Genomic DNA, 21,346 nt, shown 5'->3' on the forward strand with positions numbered 1-21,346 from the left:
ATAACTACACAATTTTTCTTAAAAATTTTTTGTTAAGAATTGTGTTGATGCAACAATATCTCTCACTTCCCAAAATGGAATTGCTGTTTTTAACCCAGCATAATCTTTTTCCTTGAAGGACCTTCCTTTTGGAAGGCAGTATGCTATAATTAAAACAGTCTTCATGGGACTTCCCTGGTGGTCCAGTGGCTAAAACTCCATGCTCCCAATGCAGGAGGCCCGGGTTCAATCCCTGGTCAGGGAACTAGATCCCACATGCCACAACTAAAGATCCTGCAACTAAGACCCGGTGCAGCCAAATAAATAAATACTAAAAAAAAAAAAAAAAAAAAAAAGACTCAACAAAAACAAAAAAACAGCCTTCATTAAGCTTAGTTTTCTCTGAATATGTTACTTTACCTATAAAATTATGAAAATATCGACCCCAAAGAGTAATTACTATTAAATAAGGCCACTTAAGGTAAAGTACTTTACAAACAAATGATAAATAGTATAATTTCTGGTAATGTAGTCATTTTTTAAATGCCACTAAAACAAAAAGATTTTTAGTTCATTGTTCTCAGTTACATGAAAAGAGCACTGGTATTGAAGTTAGGAGGCCTATGTTTGTATTGGTTGCATGACTTGACACAAGTAGATTCTTTCTTTGAGACTCTGTTTCCTCTTCCTTAAAAAAAAAATTAGTGTGCTTATTGTCAGGCAAAAATAATATACAAATATGAAAATACCTCAAACAGTAGGCAAAGTACTATTGTGTAATATTATATCACAGTGGTATTTATTTTACCAGCAGTGAATGTCTTTTGTACTAGTTCTTCTCAAGATCAACTTGTAGCAGAGCATTTTCCTGAGATAAGTTCATTTAGAAGTTTTGTGAGAGGGACTATAAAAATCTTTTTAAAATATTTAAAAGTATTGCTCTTCTAATTTTTTAATACACTCATTTTATTAGGTGTGCTTATCAACCATAAACAGTTTTCCATTTGGGGGCTTAAATCATGGTGAGAAAGGGATTACAAACAAATTGTTTTATGAACTCCAGAAAAGGATGGAAAGGTCAAAGCTGAAATTGCTGCTTTATAAGATGTGGCTCTGTGAAGATAAATCTTAGAGGAACTGGTCTTTTCTCTTTTTATTTGTTACATACCATAAAGTAAGAGCTTGAACAGTAATTAGACTATCAAGCCTAATAATTGTTTTCTGTAAGTATACTAGATCCTTAAGCATCTGAAACCAGTTGATGTCCTTCCTCACTGAGATTTTTAGACAAAATATGAACTAGAGATTTTGGGGGTTTTTTTCCTAGTATTTTATTATTATTATTATTATTTTTTTTTTTTTTGCGGTACACGGGCCTCTCACCATTGCGGCCTCTCCCGTTGCGGAGCACAGGCTCCGGACGCGCAGGCTCAGCGGCCGTGGCTCACGGGCCCAGCCGCTCCGCGGCATGTGGGATCTTCCCGGATCGGGTCACGAACCCGTGTCCCCTGCATCGGCAGGCAGACTCTCAACCACTGTGCCACCAGGGAAGCCCTAATATTTTATTATTAAAAAAAAAATGTAGGGCTTCCCTGGTGGCATGGTTAAGAATCCGCCTGCCAGTGCAGGAGACACAGGTTCGAGCCCTGGTCCAGGAAGATCCCACGCGCAGCGGAGCAACTAAGCCTGTGTGCCATAACTATTGAGCCTGCGCTCTAGAGCCCATGTGCCGCAACTACTGAAGCCCGCACGCCTAGAGCCCATGGTCCACAACAAGAGAAGCCACAGCAATGAGAAGCCTGCACACGGCAACGAAGAGTAGCCACCACTCGCTACAACTAGAGAAAGCCCACACACAGCAATGAAGACCCAACACAGACAGAAATAAATAAATAAAATTAAAGGAAAAAAAATGTAAACATGCAAGCAAGTTGAAAGGAGTATACAGTAAACACTCAAATACACATCCCCCCTGGATTCACAATTAATGTTTTGCTATATTGGCCTTATCATATATCTAGTCATCTATCCATCCCTGGACTACAAGTTTTTAAGCAGGAAAACGTTTTTATTTACTCTCTTATGTGTATTTTATATAGCAACCTTAAGAAAAAAATTTTTTAAAGTTCAATGCTTATAAGCTGTAATTTTCTGAATGAGTTTTATATTAAAGAAAAATATTCCACATGCATAATATAAACACATGAATGGAAAGATGAACACCAAATTCAGGAGAGTAGTTACATGCCTAGAAGAAGGGGAAAGTGCTCATAGAGAAGTTCACAGGGGGCTTCAACTGTAATGTTTTAAAATCTGAAGAGTAAAATGTTAGAATGTGATCCTGCTGTCTACTGAGTATCTGACTGTGTGTTATCCTCTCTGTTCTTTGCTGTATGTTTGAAATATTTCACAATTAAACATTAAGAGAAAGAGTTGCTACCTAGTCTTCTTTTCCCCTGGCAAAGTATTTTTCATTTCACTTAAGATCCATTGTCCAGTTGGCCTCCAGCTGAGGTGGATTGAATAGAATCGAGCAATACCATATCTCTTCTCAGTTAGTTGATGTACTAGCTGAAGAATGATACAGAGTACCCCCTTTCTACTGAGAACTGAGGAGTATAACTTTTGCATCCTTCTTGATTTTTGCCTGAGGCAGGGAAAAGAAAAAAAAAACTTCCTGTATTGTATTTAAATTCCATGAAGATATTTGAAGGTTGTTGAAAAGTACAAAATTGTGTATAACTGTGTAATTTTGCATGTTCACCTGATTTCAGAGAAGAAAGACATGGAAAGTGAAATATGGCCAGGGAAGCTGATACATGAAAGCTTGGAGAGATAATGATGCTGCTCAGCCAGGGCCTGGAAACTTGATCAGTCTAAACAAACTGCATAGTACTAAATTGCTTGTGAAAGGGCTGAATCAATCCTGCTGCGATTTGAACTTTTGGCTCCTGAAAGTCTAGAGCAGGCTTGAAAATAAAAATAAAACCCTTACATACTGGATTGTGTTCCAGGCCCTCTGCTGTATTCTCTGTATGAAGGAGGCATCTACCCAAAGAACAAGAGGCAGCAGAAAGATGAGGCAATGAAAAGGAGCCCTAGGGATTTCTCCCCATATCAGGAGCTCCCAGGGAGAGAGACCCTCTGTCATTAACATATTGATTCCTTCAGGGAATATTTATCTAGAGCCCTAAGCAGAATATAGTGGGGTGTGGGGTAAAGGATCAACCAACCAGAATATATATATATATATATATATATATATATATATATATATTTTTTTTTTTTTTTTTTTTTTTTTTTTTGTACACGGGCCTCTCACTGTTGTGGCCTCTCCCATTGCGGAGCACAGGCTCCGGACGCGCAGGCTCAGCGGCCATGGCTCACGGGCCCAGCCACTCTGCAGCATGTGGAATCCTCCCGGACCAGGGCACAAACCCACGTCCCCTGCATCGGCAGGCGGACTCTCAACCACTGTGCCACCAGGGAAGCCCAAACCAGAATATATTTAATGCTTATGACTTGCCTGGCACTGTACTAGGCTCTATGAAGTCCACAAAAGAGAGTTACTGTACGTGATTTGCTTCAGCAGAGAGATAAATTATGTGGCATATGTGACATAAAATAGAGAATAAGACCTTGAATAACAATGCAGATTATAATGCTAAAGGAGGGACTTCCCTGGTGGCACAGTGGTTAAGAATCCGCCTGCCAATTCAGGGGACACGGGTTCGAGCCCTGGTCCAGGAAGATCCCACATGCCGCGGATCAACTAAGCCCGTGCACCACAACTACTGAGCCTGCACTGTAGAGCCTGCGAGCCGCAACTACTGAAGCGCACGCGCATAGAGCCCGTGCTCCACAGCAAGAGAAGCTACGGCAATGAGAAGCCCACGCACCGCAATGAAGAGTAGCCCCCAATCACCTCAACCAGAGAAAGCCCGCATGCAGCAACGAAGACCCAGCACAGCCAAAAATAAATAAATAAATATATTTTTAAAAAAATAAATAAATAAAGTCTAAAGGCGTTAGAAAAGAGTCATAGCATACTATAAACCAGGAATTGATCATTGGACTTAATCAGAAGGCCTCAGTTCAAATCCTAACTCTGACACTTGCTATATAAACTTGGGCAGGTCCCTTAATTTTTGAGCCTCAATTTCCACACCGATAAAATGAAGCTGATAATCCCAGCTAGCTCTATTTACCTATACACAGGATTTCAGTAAGAATCAAGTGAGGATGTATGTGAAAACACTGTAGAGTTTTTAATTAATGAAAGAGCTGAGAATTGAACCAGGCCTTGAAAATATTTTATACGTGGATAACCTGGATAAAAATAACTGTGTAATTTTGTCTCAGAGAAGGAATAATTTGAACAGAGAGGAGAGGGAGACTCAGATATAGGAGGACAGGATAGAAACCACCTAATTATGGCAAGGATTTGTTTTGGGAGAATGGGTAAAAAATATTTACACCGATTGTGTTGGAGAAGGGATGGAGTTGAGAATAATATGCCATAATGGCTGGATTACAGTAGGATTTAAATTATGGAGGATCTGGGACTTCCCCGGTGGTGCAGTGGTTAAGAATCCACCTGCCAATGCAGGGGACGTGGGTTCAAGCCCTGGTCTGGGAAGATCCCACATGCCGCGGAGCAACTAAGCCCATGCGCCACAACTGCTGAGCCCACATGCCACAACTACTGAAGCCAGTGCGCCTAGAGCCCATGCTCCGCAACAAGAGAAGCCACCACAATGAGAAGCCCGTGCACCACAACGAAGAGTAGCCCCCACTCGCCACAGCTAGAGAAAGCCTGCACACAGTAACAAAGACCCAATGCAGACAAAAATAAATTTAAAAAAAAAAAAGGAAATAAATAAATAAACTATGGAGGATCTGAAGGCCAGAAGAAGAGCTTGGACTTGATCTGAAAGGGAATAAGGAACTATTTGGGGGTTTTAAGTAGGGGATTATTATAAAAGGGTTTAACTCATTTTGATAATCAGTATCTAAAGTGCCTGGCCTTAAGGTGTTCAGGATTAGTCCAATTGTTTTAAGTTACTCTGTCAATAGTATGTTGACAGATTGAATTGGACACATCTCAGTTTAGATAAATGGATCTGAGACTGGATGAATTGGACACACCTTAGCCTAGAGTCTAGGCTTCTAGTCACCTAGACATTAGCCTGGTTCATCTTTTCCTTAACTGTAGCAAGGAATAATACCTGCCCACCTAGTAGGTTTATTTAAAACATCAAATGAGATGATGATCCCATGATTAAACACAAATACATTAAATGCCTCCTTCACGTAAGATGCTTTGTAAAAAAAAACTAGGGAAACAAAAATATGTTTAGATATAAGTGCTTTGAAAAATGTCTTGGGATGAATAGGAGTTTGAAATACAGAGTTCTAAGGGATCTGGTAGCAAGAGGATGGTATACAACAGCCAGAAGATCATCTTACTGCTATATTTAGTACTGGGTTAGGTCCCTATTATTGTCAGGACCTGCTAGCTATAGCTAGGATCAAGTAGAGGAGAAAACACCAGGTGCAGGAAGGTAGGTATTTAAGGTCCGCAGGAGTTCTTCCTTTGGCAGTAGACCTTTTCAGACTTAACCTGTTCGGTAGTGAACCTACATAATCATGCAGACAATGTAGAAGACTGATTAACAAAACAGGTTCTGGAGCCAGAATAACTGGCTGAGTTTGAAATACTACTGTATTACCTTAGGCAAATCATTTAACCTCTCTGAGCCTCCTAAAGATAATAATAGAATCATAGGGTTGTTTGTGAGAATTGAGATACTGCATGTAAACTCTTAATAGAGGATCTGGTACACAGTGAGTGTCAGCTCAATAAATATCAGTTATTGTTTTTACTTTCAAGACCTTCTCAGCTCCTCTAGATTCCGTATTATGTTACTCCCAAATTTATTTCCCATTTTTCTATCTCTGTCTCACCCCATTTCAGGACATTGATAGTATTAGGCCACATTTGGCTTATTCACCTATAATGTCTTCTACATCATTAGCATCAAACAAGATCTTAAAACATCTTTTGAATTAAAAATTATCTTCAAAATAGTTTATGTACTATATTTTTTACAGTCTATGTAATTCTTTTAAATTAATTGTCTATAATATAGTTCTTCATATTTTTCTTTATAATTTAGTATATTTCTCTAGTTTCCTTAAGCATGTTTTACTTTTCTCATATTATACACATATACGTATGCATGTGTACGTATATATACATATATTGAGATATATATATATATATATATTTTTTTTTAACGCAGTATGTAAAACGTGTAGAAGAGAATCTTGGGCCCTGAGTTAATTTAATAGATCACAGTGTGGGAGGAGACACAAAGATTCCAGTGGAAAACAAAAAACTAAACCCTTTAGGAAGGCAATTTGATAATGTCTGCCGATTCCTGAGATGTTTAAAATATTTTAACTAACTGCCAATTCCACCTCTAGGTATCCATCCAACAAATATATTCACATGAATGCCCAAAGATTGTGTGAAAGCATGTTCATAGTGATACTGTATATAATAGTAAAGACTGGAAACAATTTAAATGTTCATCAGTAGAGGACTATTTAAATACATTATATATAATTGTAAAATAGAATACTATGCACTCCTTTAAAAGAATGAGGTTCATCTTTATAAACATGGAAAAGTGTCCAAGATATAGTGATAAGTGTGTGGGAAGCACAAAGCAGAATAATATGCATAATATAATTATGGCTTGTGTGCATGTGTGTTTCTTAAAGAGCAGCTACAATATATTAATGTTTGCTTATGCAAGGAAAATTTCTGGAAGTATTAACAGTCATCCCTGGGAGTAGGATGATGGGGATGAGAAGAGTGAATTTTAGTGACTTTTACTTTATCTTTCTGAATACTGAATAAAAAATGTTTTTGAGCATGTGTTTAAAAAATTTTTTTTAATGTTTAAAGAGATTGTGAGGATTAAATGGTTAAATGTTTTGTAAGGTGTGTTGGATGTGAAAAGTGATCTATAAATGCCTATTATTTTTACTAAACAATAGAGTGTGAGGCTTTTGTAACCTGAAGAAAGCAGCATTTCAACATCTCTTCCTACTAGAGCATATGGTTAAGACTATGAAGGATGAGTGCCTTAGATCTGCCTCTCATGGAGTTGATAGGCAGATCTTTTCGGTATTCCCCATTGCTGTTATGGTGGAAAGTTCCCTAGAAAGGATTGGAAGGGCTCAGTGACATTGTTTAATCCAGTGTTTAAAACTATTGTCAGATATTCTTTTAAATAAAACTATTAGCCTTGTGGTGATTGCAAAACTTGATCGCTTTTAAGAGCCTTTGTTTACAGAGTTTAGTGTATTGTATTGAATGAAGAGTGCCTTTGACTAAGTGTAGCAAGATACCTCTAGGTACTGTCTGGGCAACAAGTTTGAAAATTAGGGGTATTATCTTGAGAGTTTTATCCTAGCATTTTACAGATTAACAGGAGACAGACTGTTGTGCTACTCTAGGTAACAGGCTTTTTGTTTTGTAACTCTTTAAAGTGTTGGTTTTCTCCCTTTTGACCCTCAGGAGATTAATTTACTATTTATTTCTCTAGATCAAGCCCCTTAGAGAAAACATAAAAATACAAATAGGTCTTCTGATTGGTATGATCATTCTTTCTTATGACTAGGTATTTAAAAAATAAAGTTATATAAGTTAATACTATTATTTCAAAGCTTAAAAAAAACAAAAGCAAAATCCCAGTAAGCACTGCAGATCTCATGTTACTACAAGATGGCAATATATAATTAACTGCCTGGCAAACAATAATAGTAAAGACTTCCTGAATGAAATGGTGGTATATAGGGGAAGTTTATTTGTATTTTAATTTTCATTCATTCATCACCTTCTCATCCCAAATACAAACAAATACAGTGCTTTCTGTTATTGGAAGCTGATTGGCCAATTTATGGACGGTAAAAATACAAAAATTTAGTGCTGTCCTGTTTACAAAGCACTTGTGTCTGTGTATCTTAGTAAACCTAGGAGGTAAGCATTACCATCCAACTTTAAGATTAAAGGAATCAGGGCTGGAACAGAGTAAGTTTTGCCTGTGGACAAAGTAGCTAGAGTCTAGAACTTTCTGATATCAGATTCATTGCCATTTTAATGTTGCCCGCTTTAGCTGTTTTTCAGGTTGGTGGAAAAGAGCATAGAGGATTACCTCTAGTCCAGTGTTTTCATTTTCTCAGTGAATAAACTAAAATGCACAGTGGACTTTACCTGAAGGTTGCCAGACTGACTTCAGAGTCCCCTTGCGCCCCCCCCACACGCACACACACGCTTTCTGAACAACCTAAAGAAAAGCACATAGGTCCTTTACCTTAGAGAAACACTCAAAGGGTAAGATACATGGAAGAGTTAGAAAAATAGAAACATTTTAATAAAAATGTAAAAATTTATTATAGTCCTGCACTCTGATCTAAGATTCTTCATTGAACGCTCCAACTCTCTGAATTTATTCCTGAAGGGCAATCTCCTCAACCTTTCCCTTAGCTCTCTTAAGCTTACAGAGCCACTAAGGCCAAAAAGTAGATTTTTGTGCCAGACACTCTTTTCAGTGCTTTATATGTGTTAATTTAATTAATCCTCCCAATAACTTCATAAATTAGGTACTAATACTGAGCCCTAGATTAAGTAGCTATTTAAAGTTCATAGCTATTGGTGGCACTAGGATTCAAACTCAGCCGATTAATTCCAAGGCCAGAGTTTGTTGGGGTTTTTTAATAAACTTTAAAAAAATTATTTTTAAAGTTCTTTTTTAAATTAATTAATTTATATTTATTTTTGGCTGCATTGGCTCTTTGTTGCTGCGTGTAGGCTTTCTCTAGCTGCAGTGAGCAGGGGCTACTCTTCTTTGAGGTGCGTGGGCTTCTCACTGTGGTGGCTTCTCTTGTTGCAGAGTATGGGCTCTATAGGCGCATGGGCTTCAGTAGTTGTGGCTCATGGGCTCTAGAGCCTGCGTAGGTTCAGTAGTTGTGGCGCATGGGCTTAGTTGCTCCACAACATGTGGGGTCTTGCCGGACCAGGGATCGAATCCATGTCCCCTGCATTGGCAGGCGGATTCTTAACCATTGTGCCTCCAGGGAAGTCCAGCCAGAGTTTTTAACTGTTGGACTGTACTGCTTTGAACTAAATGACTGCATTAAGTGGATTAAATCCATTTTTCAGGATCTCCAGATTGGATGAAATTTCTTTCCTAAGGTTCCCGACTCTCCCAAAAACAGACTTGGGATATTTCCTTAGGGTTTTATTATCCCATTTTACAGATGAAGTTAAGTGACTTGGCCAAAATCTTAGATTATTAAATGACTGTGTTAGAACTAAATTTAGGTCCTCTGGTTTCTAGCCTGCAGTTTTTGGTACTATAACATTGTCACCTTTTCGCTCATTAGCTATTGTCAATTCAAGTGATCCACCCATGTTGAAATTTTATTACAGTAACAAAAGCATGTTCACATCCTTCACGTTTCACCTTTGGACCTGTCCTGGAGTACAGTTAGGTCAGTATACAAGTCTCTGGTTTTATACAGTTTTACAGTGTTTATACCTTATGGAGGGACACATGGAAACATAGTAATGGAAGTATCTTATAGATACCAGAGACATCTATTACTTTAAAATTTTTCAATGCTATTAATATATGAGTCTACAAAAAATTTAATTTGATCATAGCTAATGCTGTCAAGAGCCAAATTAACATTTTAGAATATTCATATTTCTGACCCTTGAAATAGTCAGCAAATGACATGACAAAATTCATTTCAAGTCTACTAAATTCAAGCAACAGTATAAAGAAATGCGGTGATATTTCTTCAGGGCCTTTGGGCAGATTTTTTTTTTTAGAGAAAGCCCCTTCTGACTTCATGTGGAGTAGAAAACTAGCTTAGTTTATTTCATGCTGCTCAATTTAATTTGGAATCATTTTTGAATTCCCAGATGCTTGGGTACAGAGAACTTGCTCCCTAGAGCCTTGTTTCCTGACACTGGAGAGTAAAGGATTAAATTGAGCTGAAACTAAATTGATTGACATTTTGACACTCTGCAGATTGTGAAAAGAAACGGAATTTGTTCAACTTTTTGAAACAGTAGTAGAAAGAACTATTTCCTTAAAGGTACTTCAGTCTGCAGAGGTGATTTTTTTTTTTTCCTTAAAAACCAAGAAGCATGTTCTAGCACTTTCCCAATTTTCTATATTACAGTTCAAAATGAGAATTTAACTTTGAAAAGCTTTTGAAAAGGCCTCGATGGGGGTGTTAAAATAGTCTCCTTTTGTTGGACGGGCACTGACAGAAGTCTTTTGAGGAGAAACAAAGGACTATGCACTTATGGGGTGTCACTATAGGAACCTATTTATAAAAGACAAGTATACATATTTATGAAATCTTTATCTCTAGCGTTTTTAAATGCCAGAGATATTAAGTGTTGCATTGAGTAAGATACATTTCCTGCTGAGTTCTTTTTCCGGCAGATACAAATGATTACCATGACATCATCTTTTCCTAAATGGCGTCGTTTAAGTGTTGACTTCAATAAAATCCTATCACTGCTGTGTCATGAAAGGAACTGGACTCACCTTAACAGTGCTGTTCCAAACAGCCTGCTACGGTTTTTTTGTTTTTTGGTTATTTTTTTAAATCACTGCAGGAGGCTGTAATAAATTACAGCCTGGAAGAAGTTTCAAACTGGCAAGTTTGCCAGATATTTAAAGCAATTTATTTTGGGGTGTATCAGCAGATTTTTTCTTACACTGCCATTTGGGTGCCTGCTGACATAGCCTGAATAAATCTTTCAAAATTTTTCCTTCCTAGAGATGGATGAAGATGATGATGCACTGGACTCCGAAGTCCACACCTTTTATTCATTAACTCTTCACTTGCCAACTAGTTCCTTCTTAATTTAGATATCTGTTTCTGGCATGAGTTTGCAATATTTCCAGTCCCTCAGTGCCTTGGCAACAACTTTGTTTTATGGAAGGATCAACTAACAAAAGAAGGATTCTGGTTGTAGACATAGAATTTAGATTATTTCATTACTAGTATTTTGAAAATTGCCAAACTTCCCAATAGGAAAAGAAGTCTGAAATTTTATATAAAACAAAGACTTATTTCTTCTTGATTCAGCATATGCTGAGTAGTAAAGTGAGTTCTTCCTAATTATAGTCTCTTTTATAGTTCTACTTTCTCTTATAATTTTTTCTTATGATCTCTTATGATAGTGAAGTCATTTTTTTTAATTATTGATTTTTGGCTTTGGAATTCCTAAAGCAACTTATATCGATGTATATTTTAGTCAAGTATTCATAAAAGCTAAAAATACTGATGCCCAAAAATACTTGTTCTGATGAGACAGTGAGGACAAGAGATAAGGGAGCTAACTTTTTTTAAAATTAATTTATTAATTTATTTATTTTTGGCTGCGTTGGGTCTTCGTTGCTGCGCATGGGTTTTCTCTAGTTCCAGCGAGCGGGGCCTATTCTTCGTTGTGGTGTGCAGGCTTCTCATTACGGGGGCTTCTCTTGTGGAGTACAGGCTCTAGGCACATGGGCTTCAGTAGTTGTAGCATGTAGGCTCAGTAGTTGTGGCTCACGGGCTCTAGAGCGCAGGCTCAGTAGTTGGGGCGCACGGACTTCATTGCTCCGCAGCATGTGGGATCTTTCCGGACCAGGGGTCGAACCCATGTCACCTGCATTGGCAGGCAGATTCTTAACCACTGCACCACCAGGGAAGCCCAGGGAGCTAACTTTTACTGAGTGCCTGAAGGGGGCCAGTCCCTTTTGTAAGCCGCTACACATAGCAGAGTGTGTAGGTGAGAGAGAAAAGAGATTCTCTTTTTACAGAGCTGGTCCCTCCCTGTTCAGGTGAAAGGCACTGCTCAAAGAGTTGTTAGGGAAAATCATAAAGCATCAGGGAATAGGGTTTGGTGGGGAAAGCCCTAGATCAGGAGTTATAAAACGGGAGTTCCTATCTAAGTTCCTATCTAAGTCAGTTACAAATAAGATCATCTGGCTAGACCCTCAGTGTTTCCACATCGGTACAGTAAGGATATAACCTCTAGCCCGTCTTCCTCTCTAGATCATTTGGCACAGTAGTTGTCAACCAGGCTGCGCAATGGGATTACCAGGGGAGCTTTGAAAAATACTAACTTCTAGATCCCAACTTTAAGAGATTCTGATTTGATTTGTCTAGGGTGCAACCGTGCATTGGGATTTTTTTAAATCTCCAAAGGTGGATTCATATGTGCAGTTAAGGCTGGGAATCCTTGGTTTGGAGGATGGTTAGTAAATTTATTTACAAGCATTAGCAGCTGTTATCGGCAGTGTAGATAGACTTTTTTCCCCATCATAGCTTCAACTGTTGAAAAAAAAAAATCCAGTTTATCTCAGCATTTTCCTAGTCCGTAGCACATAGGAAGCCGTTGATAAACATTTATTGCATTTGCGAGTGTACAGCCTTTAAGTTTTAAGGTCATTTGAAAAATGGGGTTTGGTTGAGGTTCATGCATAAAGCAGATTATGAGGCAGGACCTTTCTGTTGAAACATACCAATGAAATGCGAGCCTTTCTGGCCCACCCCCCGGCTCCCTTCACTCCTTCACCCAAGCCGAGGTGGCTTGGGGCCGACCCTGTTACCCAGGCTCCGACGCCGCAGCGGATCCGGCGGGTGCTAAGAGCTCCGGGGCGGGGCGCCCGCGGGGCCCGACCCTCTCGGGTCTCAGGACCCGCCCCGCCGGCGCGCTCAGCCCCGCCCCGCCCCGCCCCGGACGCGAGTTGGGGCGGGCTGCTGGAGGCTCCCGGACGCCGGGACTCCACAGCCGAGCCCCAGGGCTACGGCAGCTGCTTCCGCGCGACCCGGCGGGCCCTCTTCTGCCGCCGGGAGTCAGCGCTGCCCGCGCCTCCAGTCCGGCGGAGCCCAAAGCGAGCGCCTCGTGCCGGAGCCGGGCGGGGGCCGGGATGCGGAGCTGTGCGCCTTGAGCCGGCCCCATGACCCTGAGCACGTTGGCCCGGGAGAGGAAGGTGCCCCCCGCCTGCACCTGGAGCCTCAGTGGCCCCGACATGATCCCCTACTTCTCTGCCAACGCGGTCATCTCGCAGAACGCCATCAACCAGCTGTGAGTGCGCCGCGCGCTCTCCCACCCTCTGTGAACGCTCGGAAAGTTTGCTTTTCAGCAGCCGCTTTCCCCCGGCAATTGGGAGCAAGCAAGGGCGAAATCGCATCCTGCTTGCTTGCAGGTCTTGGGGCGTCTGGGGGCATAGTGAGGTGGAGAGGAAGGGTAATTCTTGGAGGGAGAAAGTGTCCTGGGGGTGGGGAGGCGGACAGAAAATCCTTTGGGAGAATTTCTGGTAAACTTTGAGAGAATCTGAAAGTGAGGTCGCCCCAGGGAAATTGTCTGTGATGACTGAGTGACAGCCGTATGGCATTCGGGAGACTTGGGCTGAAGGGCGGTCAGTAGCTCTGAACCGCCGGCCGGAAAAGCTCGCACTCCCTTGCGGGTCCTGCTGGTGCTCAAGCTCCCGTGTTTGTTGTTCTGTTTTCTTGTTTCAAATAAGTTTGCTTGTGACCATAGGTTTCTGTTACAAGCCGTGCACACAAAGAAAGGCAGTTCATTCTTAACACCCGCTGGTTGTAGTCTGAAATTATTTCATAAAACTGGATTTTAGTAGTTTGGCTCTTTTTCTTTTTGTCTCCGCCTGTAGTAGTACGTGCTAACAACCCAAGCCTGTATGCACACCTTCAATCGCCAAAGTGCAAGATTCATTTGCATCTTTAAATCTTAACTGTTTTCAAAGTCTCTAGAGTTGTTTCTTCCTTCCATTGTGGTTTAGTTATTTCTGAGAACTGTGTGCTCAAGCTTGTGGTTAATCTCATCTCACAGTTAGGGCGAAGTAGAGGAACTCCCATCTATTCAAGTTGGATCCTTAAACTAGTTGAGTGATTTAGGGTTACTTTTAGATAGCAGCAGTTTGATCTTTGTAGTGTATTAGCACTCATTCGGAGTAGGTTCAAGGAGAGTCACCTACTGAGGTTTTCCCAGACTCCTGGCACTTGAGCAACTTCTCTTTCCCTCCCAGGTCAACCCTAAGGAACTTTTTAGTTTCATGTCCAACAATAGAAACTTTCCATTATCCCTTAGTAAAGGTCCCAAGAATAGCATGTAAAGTGAATTATAGATAATCTTAAAGCTAATTTATTATTTTAACTAACTGTTTTGCTCTCTTACCAAATCAAATTTGCATTTCAACTTTTTTCCTTTGTGTTGATTCATGGTGGCGCACCGAAAAAACAATATCCCCCCGCAGTATCGTGGTTTTACTGTTTTGTATTATAAACTCTACAGAATTAAATCAACTGTTTACTTGTATTTTCCCTTAAAAAAAAAAAAGACAAGTGGAGTGAATAATCTGAAAGTGGATAACCAATCTCAAAATAAGTGTTCACAATACTTTTAAAAAGGTAGTGGAAGCAACCCACATGTCCATTAATGGATACATGGATAAACAGAATGAATATTATTCAGCCTTAAAAAGGAAGGAAATTCTGATGTATGCTACAACATGGATGAACTTTGAAGACATCATACTAACTGAAATAAGCCAGTGACAAAGTACAAATACTGTATGATTCCACTTATGTGAGGGACCTTAGAGTAGTCTGGTTGCTAGGGGTTGGAGGAGGGGAATGAGATGTTTGTGTTTAATAGGTACAGAATTTCATTTGAGGAAGAAGAAAAAGTTATGGGGATGGATGGTGCTGATGGTTGCACAACAATGTGAGTGAATTTATTGGCACTGAACTGTACACTTAAAAATGGTTAAAATGGCAAATTTTATATATATTTAACTACAGTTTAAAAAAAAGGTTAAACAAAACTTAAAAGGCAGAGCTTCTAAGCTTTGTGGGGAAAAGGAGTTTTGAATCTTGCTTCCTAGTGTGGTCAAGCAAGTACAGATTTCTTTTCCTACTAATTAGTGACTTTGGGTAAGTCATTTGAGTTCAGTTTCTTAAACTGTAAAATGAGGATACGGTGGTTCCTACCCCAGAGGATCGTAAAAGATTATATGTGTGGTAACAATTTACAAACTATAAACCCCTGCCCAGGAAAATATAATTGAAATTAAACAAAAACTATTAGCTGCCATTTATTGACGACTTGCCACTGTGCTAAGTTTAATGTGTATTATTATCTCATTTAATCATCACAGCCACCCTATGAACTAATTTATTCTGTTTACAGATAATGTAGCTGAGGCTTAGAGAAGTTAAGTAATTACTCAAGACCATATAGCTCGTAAATGACAAAAATGCCCTTAGAATCCAGATGTTTCCTAGGCCAGTGCTCTTAACCACTAGAAAAATGATCTTCTGTCTTCGTAGTTGCAAGGCCACTTTTGAGACTTACGTCTTAGGAGTTATCTTTATGTGCTGACATATTCAACTTAGTAGTGAAAACATTTGCTACACGAAGAGTTTTGCTGTTAAGGTAGACACTCTTTTAAAGAATTTGCAGAATATTTCTCTTTTCCTTTTTGTCTCTCTTTTACCACTTTTTTTTTTCTTAAGAGAGTTTTGCTAATATTCTCTTCTTCTAAAGTGTATTTATTAGTATTGCTTTAGCCATCATTTTTATTTTACATTTATAGTGTTACCCAGCTCATCATCATTTAAAAATCCTTAGGGGCTTCCCTAGTGGCACAGTGGTTAAGAATCCACCTGCCAATGCAGGGGACACGGGTTCAAGCCCTGGTCTGGGAAGGTCCCCCATGCAGCAGAGCAACTAAGCCCGTGCACCACAACTACTGAGCCTGCGCCCTAGAGCCCGCGAGTCACAACTACTGAAGCCCTTGCCCCTAGAGCCCGTGCTCCGCGACAAGAGAAGCCACTGCAGTGAGAAGCCTGCGCACCCCAGCGAAGAGTAGCCCCTGCTCGCCACAACTAGAGAAAGCCCGCGCACAGCAGCAAAGCCCGCGCACAGCAGTAACAATAGTTACTGTCATAAGTGTTAAATTTTGTTAACTTACACACATTTTTGGCACCTAATGCAGAAGTTCTTAATTTTGGGTCTATGGTTATTGAAGCCATGAATTGGCCTTAGAAGCTTAATGAACTCCTTGAGATCATATGAAAATGTTGGGTAAATATATTTTTAAAAATCATATTCTCAAAGTCATGTGATATAAAAGGTTAAGAATCTCCTTCCTGGGACTTCACTGGTGGTCCAGTGGTTGAGACTCCACGTTCCCAATGGAGGGGGCCCGGGTTCCATCCCTGGTCAGAGAGCTAGATCCTGCATGCCCCAACTAAAATATCCCGCATGCTGCAACTAACACCTGGCACAGCCAAATAAACAAACAAACAAATAAATCGTTTTTAAAAATCTCCTTCCTGAAGGGAAATATTGTTTCTAAGGCCTGATACAGTAAAAACTTAACTGGTGTGAGCATTTCCCTGTGGTGCCAGATATGTAAATAGCAGTGATGAATGGGAGCAACTAAAAGATTAAGATTTAAGGTCCTTAAGTGAAGACTGAATTTTAACTGTATGCTTGGGGCAGGGGGTACCATGACACCTGAGTACTCTTAGGCCAGTGGTTCTCTTGTCATTGCTGAGGACCCACTCATAAGAGCTTTTTTTCCTTTTCTTGTTTGCTGCCTCAGATTTGCTCTGGGTTTAGAAACCAAGTAAACCGTGTAACAAATCCCATGAGAATTGTGTCAGAGTAAAAAGACCACAGTGAGATCTTAGGGGCTTCCCTATGGAGAAAGTTAATGACCTTTAGAGTAGGGCCTTTGGATACCTATTTTGGTGATTTCACAGGCTCTTTCGAATTTCTTGACTTTTAACTGTGTGTATATACATATAGGTGAAATTAGAGAATAGCTTGGGTATTACTGTATGTTATTGGGAATTATATCATCATTATTAGATTAAGGTCTCCCCTTACCATTGTGTAAAACTCACCAAATATAGTGTTATTTCTTATGTATTCAGAGAAGAACATTAAGAAGTGGTTGAATTAACTCCAGAAACAATAGTTACTGTCATAAGTGTTAATCCTACTAGAAAAATATATGTGAGCAACCCCGAGCATCATCTGATCAAACTTCAAGAGTCTTGGATCAGACTGCTCAAATGATCACGAACAGTTCCGTACCCTTTAAGAATCTACATATGCTTTTAAATAAAACAAAAATCTGAAGTTCTGAAAAATATGGGAGCCTATGTTATTTTTTTTAAACCTATGTTATTTTTTTTTAAACCTATGTTATTTTTAGAGAGCCAGCCTTCAATCTCTGAGAAGTGAAGTTGCTAAGCAAGGGGCCAAGGCTTTTCTAATGTTATTGTTATATGCCAAACAAATAGCTTATCGACAAATAGGTGACTATTTTTGTGTCCTGAAAAGTTCAGGGAAGGATCAAGAATTAGTAGATAAAATGCTGGCAAAGGCTATCATTAAAGCAGTGTTCTCATTATGAAAACCGCTGATCAAAAGTCTTGGAACTTAAAAAAAAAAAAAAAGTCTTGGAACTTGGAAGCTTGAGACATTGCTTGATTTGTTAATGAGGTTACCTTGAGCTTTTTATCCTTGACCCAAAATACTTGTATTTATTTACTTGGTTATGTATATGAGTTTGACTTCCTAGCTTCACATCAGTGCTTTCTGAAGTCAAGCTCAGCAACAGAGGAGCATATTGAGATGATTATCCAAAATGTACCTTTTCATGAAATTGAAAGGTAGAAACAGCTTTATTTTTTGTGTTTATTAGTGATAGTACAAATGCTCTTTTCAGTTCTGCTGTGTAGTTATGCAAGTGATTTCACATGTGCTCATCTCTGAACTTAAGCTTGCATCAGGATCACCTAGATGGCTTATTGAAACACAGACTGCTGCCTACACAACCAGAGTTTCTGATTCTGTAGGTCTGGGGTGAGACTAGAGAATTTAAATCTCTAACAAGTTCCTAGAGGATGCTGATGATGCTGATCCAGGGACCACACTTTGGAAACCACTGCCTTAAAGTATTCCTGTGAGGCAGATTGGGCAAGTCATTATCCACATTTTGTAGAGTAAATAAACTAAAAAATCAAAATGGTGAAGTGATTGCCACAGGGATTACATGATTTGCTATTGGTAGAACTGAAACTAGAAGCAGCATTTCCTGTCTCCAAATCTAGAGCTCTTAACGATGCTGCACTCAAAGTCCTGATGCTTTGTATATATGTGGGAACATTTCTTTAGATAAAATTCTAGCAGTGGAATTTCTGGGTCTGATGGTATGTACCTGTTAAAATTTCGATACATGCTGCCAAAATGCTTTGCAGTTTGCTTTGCCAATTTGCTCTTACAAGCTATAAGTAAGAGTATGTCTTACTTATATACTTACATAGGTATCTTCACCAACCCTGGTAATATTAGTGATATTAGATAGCAGTTAATTTTTTACCGAGCTCTTACTGTGTGCCCGGCATTGTTTTGAGTACTATGCATATTACCTCATTCTCTGTTCTTAACAACTTTGACTTAGGTGTATCCTCAGTTACACACGAGAGGCACAGAGATTTTAAGTAATTTGTCTAAGGTAATACAGCCAGGATGCAAACACAGACGGTCTCACTCCAGGACCCCTGCTCTTAAACACTCCTCTGTTTGCACTTCCCTTACTATTGAAGAACTTTAGGATCCTTTTGTATTTTTATTGGTCTTGCTCATTTTTCTTCTGTAATTTACATGTTTGTACTTTAACCATCTTTCTATTGGTAGTTTTTTTCATGTAGTACTCTGTATATTCTGAATATGTTTTAAAAATACTTTGCCCAGCCTATTGCTTGTCTTTTAATTTTGCATCTTGTATAAAGTTTTTAATTTTTTTTCTTTTTTTAATTTATTGGCTGTGTTGGATCTTTGTTGCTGCGCACGGGCTTTCTCTAGTTGTGGTGAGCGGGGGCCTACTCTTTGTTGCGGTACACAGGCTTCCCATTGCGGTGGCTTCTCTTATTGTGGAGCACAGGCTCTAGGCATGAGGGCTTCAGTAGTTGTGGCTCGTGGGCTCTAGAGCGCAGGCTCAGTAGTTGTGGCACACGGGCTTAGTTGCTCCGTGACATGTGGGATCTTCCTGGACCAGGGTTTGAACCTGTGTCCCCTGCATTGGCAGGTGGATTCTTAACTACTGCGCCACCAGGGAAGTCCCAAAAGTTTTTAATTTTTATGTAGTAAAATCTGTCAGTATTTTCTCTTATGATTCCAGTTTTGCATCTGGCTTTTACCCTTCCCACCCACTCCCAGGATTATAAATACTCTTTTGTATTTTTCTAGTATGCCTACACTTTAAAAATATTTCACTCTTTAAAACTGTAATTTATCTTCACAGGCATACCTTGGAGATAATGCGGGTTCAGTTCTAGACTACCACAATAAAGTGAATGTTACAATAAAATGAGTTACACGAATTTTTTGCTTTCCCCATGCATATAAAAGTTATGTTTACACTGTAGTCTGTAAAGTGTGCAGTAGCATTATGTCTAAAAAAAAACAATCTGCTTACCTTAATTTTAAAATGCTTTATTGCTAAATGCTAACCCTCATCTGAGCCTTCAGCAAGTCTTGATCTTTTTGGTGGTGGAGGGTTTGAAATATTGCGAGAAATACCAAAAGGTGACACAGAGACATGAAGTGAGCAAATGCTGTTGAAAAAATGGCACCAGTAGACTTGCTCTACTCAGGGTTGCCATAAACCTTAAATTTGTTAAAAAAAAAAAAAAAAGCAGTATCTGCGAAGCGCAATAAAGAGAAGCACAACAAAACAAGGTATGCCTGTATTTATTGTGTGAGGTCGAGCTTTAACTTTACCTTTTTTCCAAATGGACAGTCATTTATTCCAATACCATTTATTTAGCTCATTCTCACTTCACTGATTTGAAATGCTATTCGTATTATATATTAAGTCCTATTGACATGTTTTGTTTCATACACCAATACCACATTTTTACTTAATGTAGATTTAGTGGACATTTTGATATCTTGTATCACAAGGCCTACCTCAGTGGATGTGTTTTTTTAATATCTTAGCTACTCTTGCTTATTTTCCAGGTAAGTCTCAGAAACAGATTGTCAATTTCTACTTTTAAAAATCCTATTGGGATTTTGATTTAAATTGTACTGAACTAGGTTTAGGAAGAATTAACAGCTTTATAAAATGAGCCTTCCCGATGAGGAATGTGGTATGTGTGTCTGTTTATCCACTGTTTTTAAAATGTCCTTCATTTAAATTTTACACTTTTCCTCATGCAGTAGTTACACATTTCTTATTAGGTATATTCATGGGTGTTTTATAAAGTTTTTGTTGCTCTTGTGAATGAGCTCTTCTTTCCCATGATGTTTTCTAATTAGTCCCTGTAGGTGTGTGGTAAAACTGGTTTTTATAGTATTTGCTTTTGTATCAGACCACCTTGCTAAACTCTTAGTCCTAATATCTAATAGATATTTTAGTTGATTTTCTTGACTTCTCTGGGTGGATGATTATATCATCTGTAAATGGGTTTTCTCTAAGTGTAACGCTTCATTGCTTTGCCTTAGGCTTTAGTGTAGTGTTAAAGAGGAGCCATGCTAGTGGTCTTATCTTGTTTTCCATTGTAAAAGGGGTGCTTTTTATGTTTTCTAAATAGATGTATTGTGTGCTGTAGGTTCCAGCACAGATCACTTTTCAAGTTAAGGATATTTCCTACTATTCCTAATTTCAATTTTTTTTTTTTTTTCGGTATGCGGGCCTCTCACTGTTGTGGCCTTTCCCGCTGCGGAGTGCAGGCTCCGGACGCGCAGGCTCAGTGGCCATGGCTCACCGGCCTAGCCGCTCCGCGGCATGTGGGATCCTCCCAGACCGGGGCATGAACCCGTGTCCCCTGTATCGGCAGGCGGACTCTCAACCACTGCGCCACCAGGGAAGCCCTCAAGTATTTTTAAATTAGATATAGTTATTGAATTTTATTACGTGTTTTTTGGACATCTGTTGGAAGGATAATATTTCCCCCCCTTTCCTGGGAATGCAGTGACAGGTTGAGTTGCAAAAGTTGAATTGTCGTTTCACGCTGTTTGCATTATTTGTTAACATACTGCTGGAATTGGTTTACTAATATTTTAAGATTTTTGCATTCAAATATTTGTTGAATCTTTGGTGCTCTCTTTATCCAGCTTACGTATGATTTGTTGAATGATTTAGGTGTAGTCTTCCATCTTTTTCTAGCTCTAAAACAGTTCTTTAGCAGAAATTCTGTACTTTAAAAGCCTAGAACCAAGAAGTCCTACTCCAAA

General features: G+C 39.3%; 1 protein-coding gene across 5 annotated transcripts in view; it reads left to right on the forward strand.

The window, feature by feature from the left end:
• SSH2 (slingshot protein phosphatase 2) overlaps positions 1–21,346 on the forward strand; it is a 244,450-nt gene that overhangs the window by 121,742 nt on the left and 101,362 nt on the right. Inside the window, exon 1 of one of the 5 annotated variants that reach the window (XM_022595588.2) lies at positions 12,818–13,153. The exons of the other annotated variants lie outside the window; for them this stretch is intronic. Coding sequence (XP_022451296.2) covers positions 13,026–13,153 — 128 coding nt within the window. The 5' untranslated portion in view covers positions 12,818–13,025. Of the gene's footprint in view, positions 1–12,817; positions 13,154–21,346 lie in introns of those variants that run through there. 5 annotated transcript variants of the gene reach the window in all.

This window comes from Delphinapterus leucas, chromosome 19 (genome assembly GCF_059928025.1).
Source record: "Delphinapterus leucas isolate spDelLeu-1000000601 "Yukka" chromosome 19, BTC_Dleu_Yukka2, whole genome shotgun sequence".
Lineage (NCBI taxonomy): Eukaryota > Metazoa > Chordata > Mammalia > Artiodactyla > Monodontidae > Delphinapterus > Delphinapterus leucas.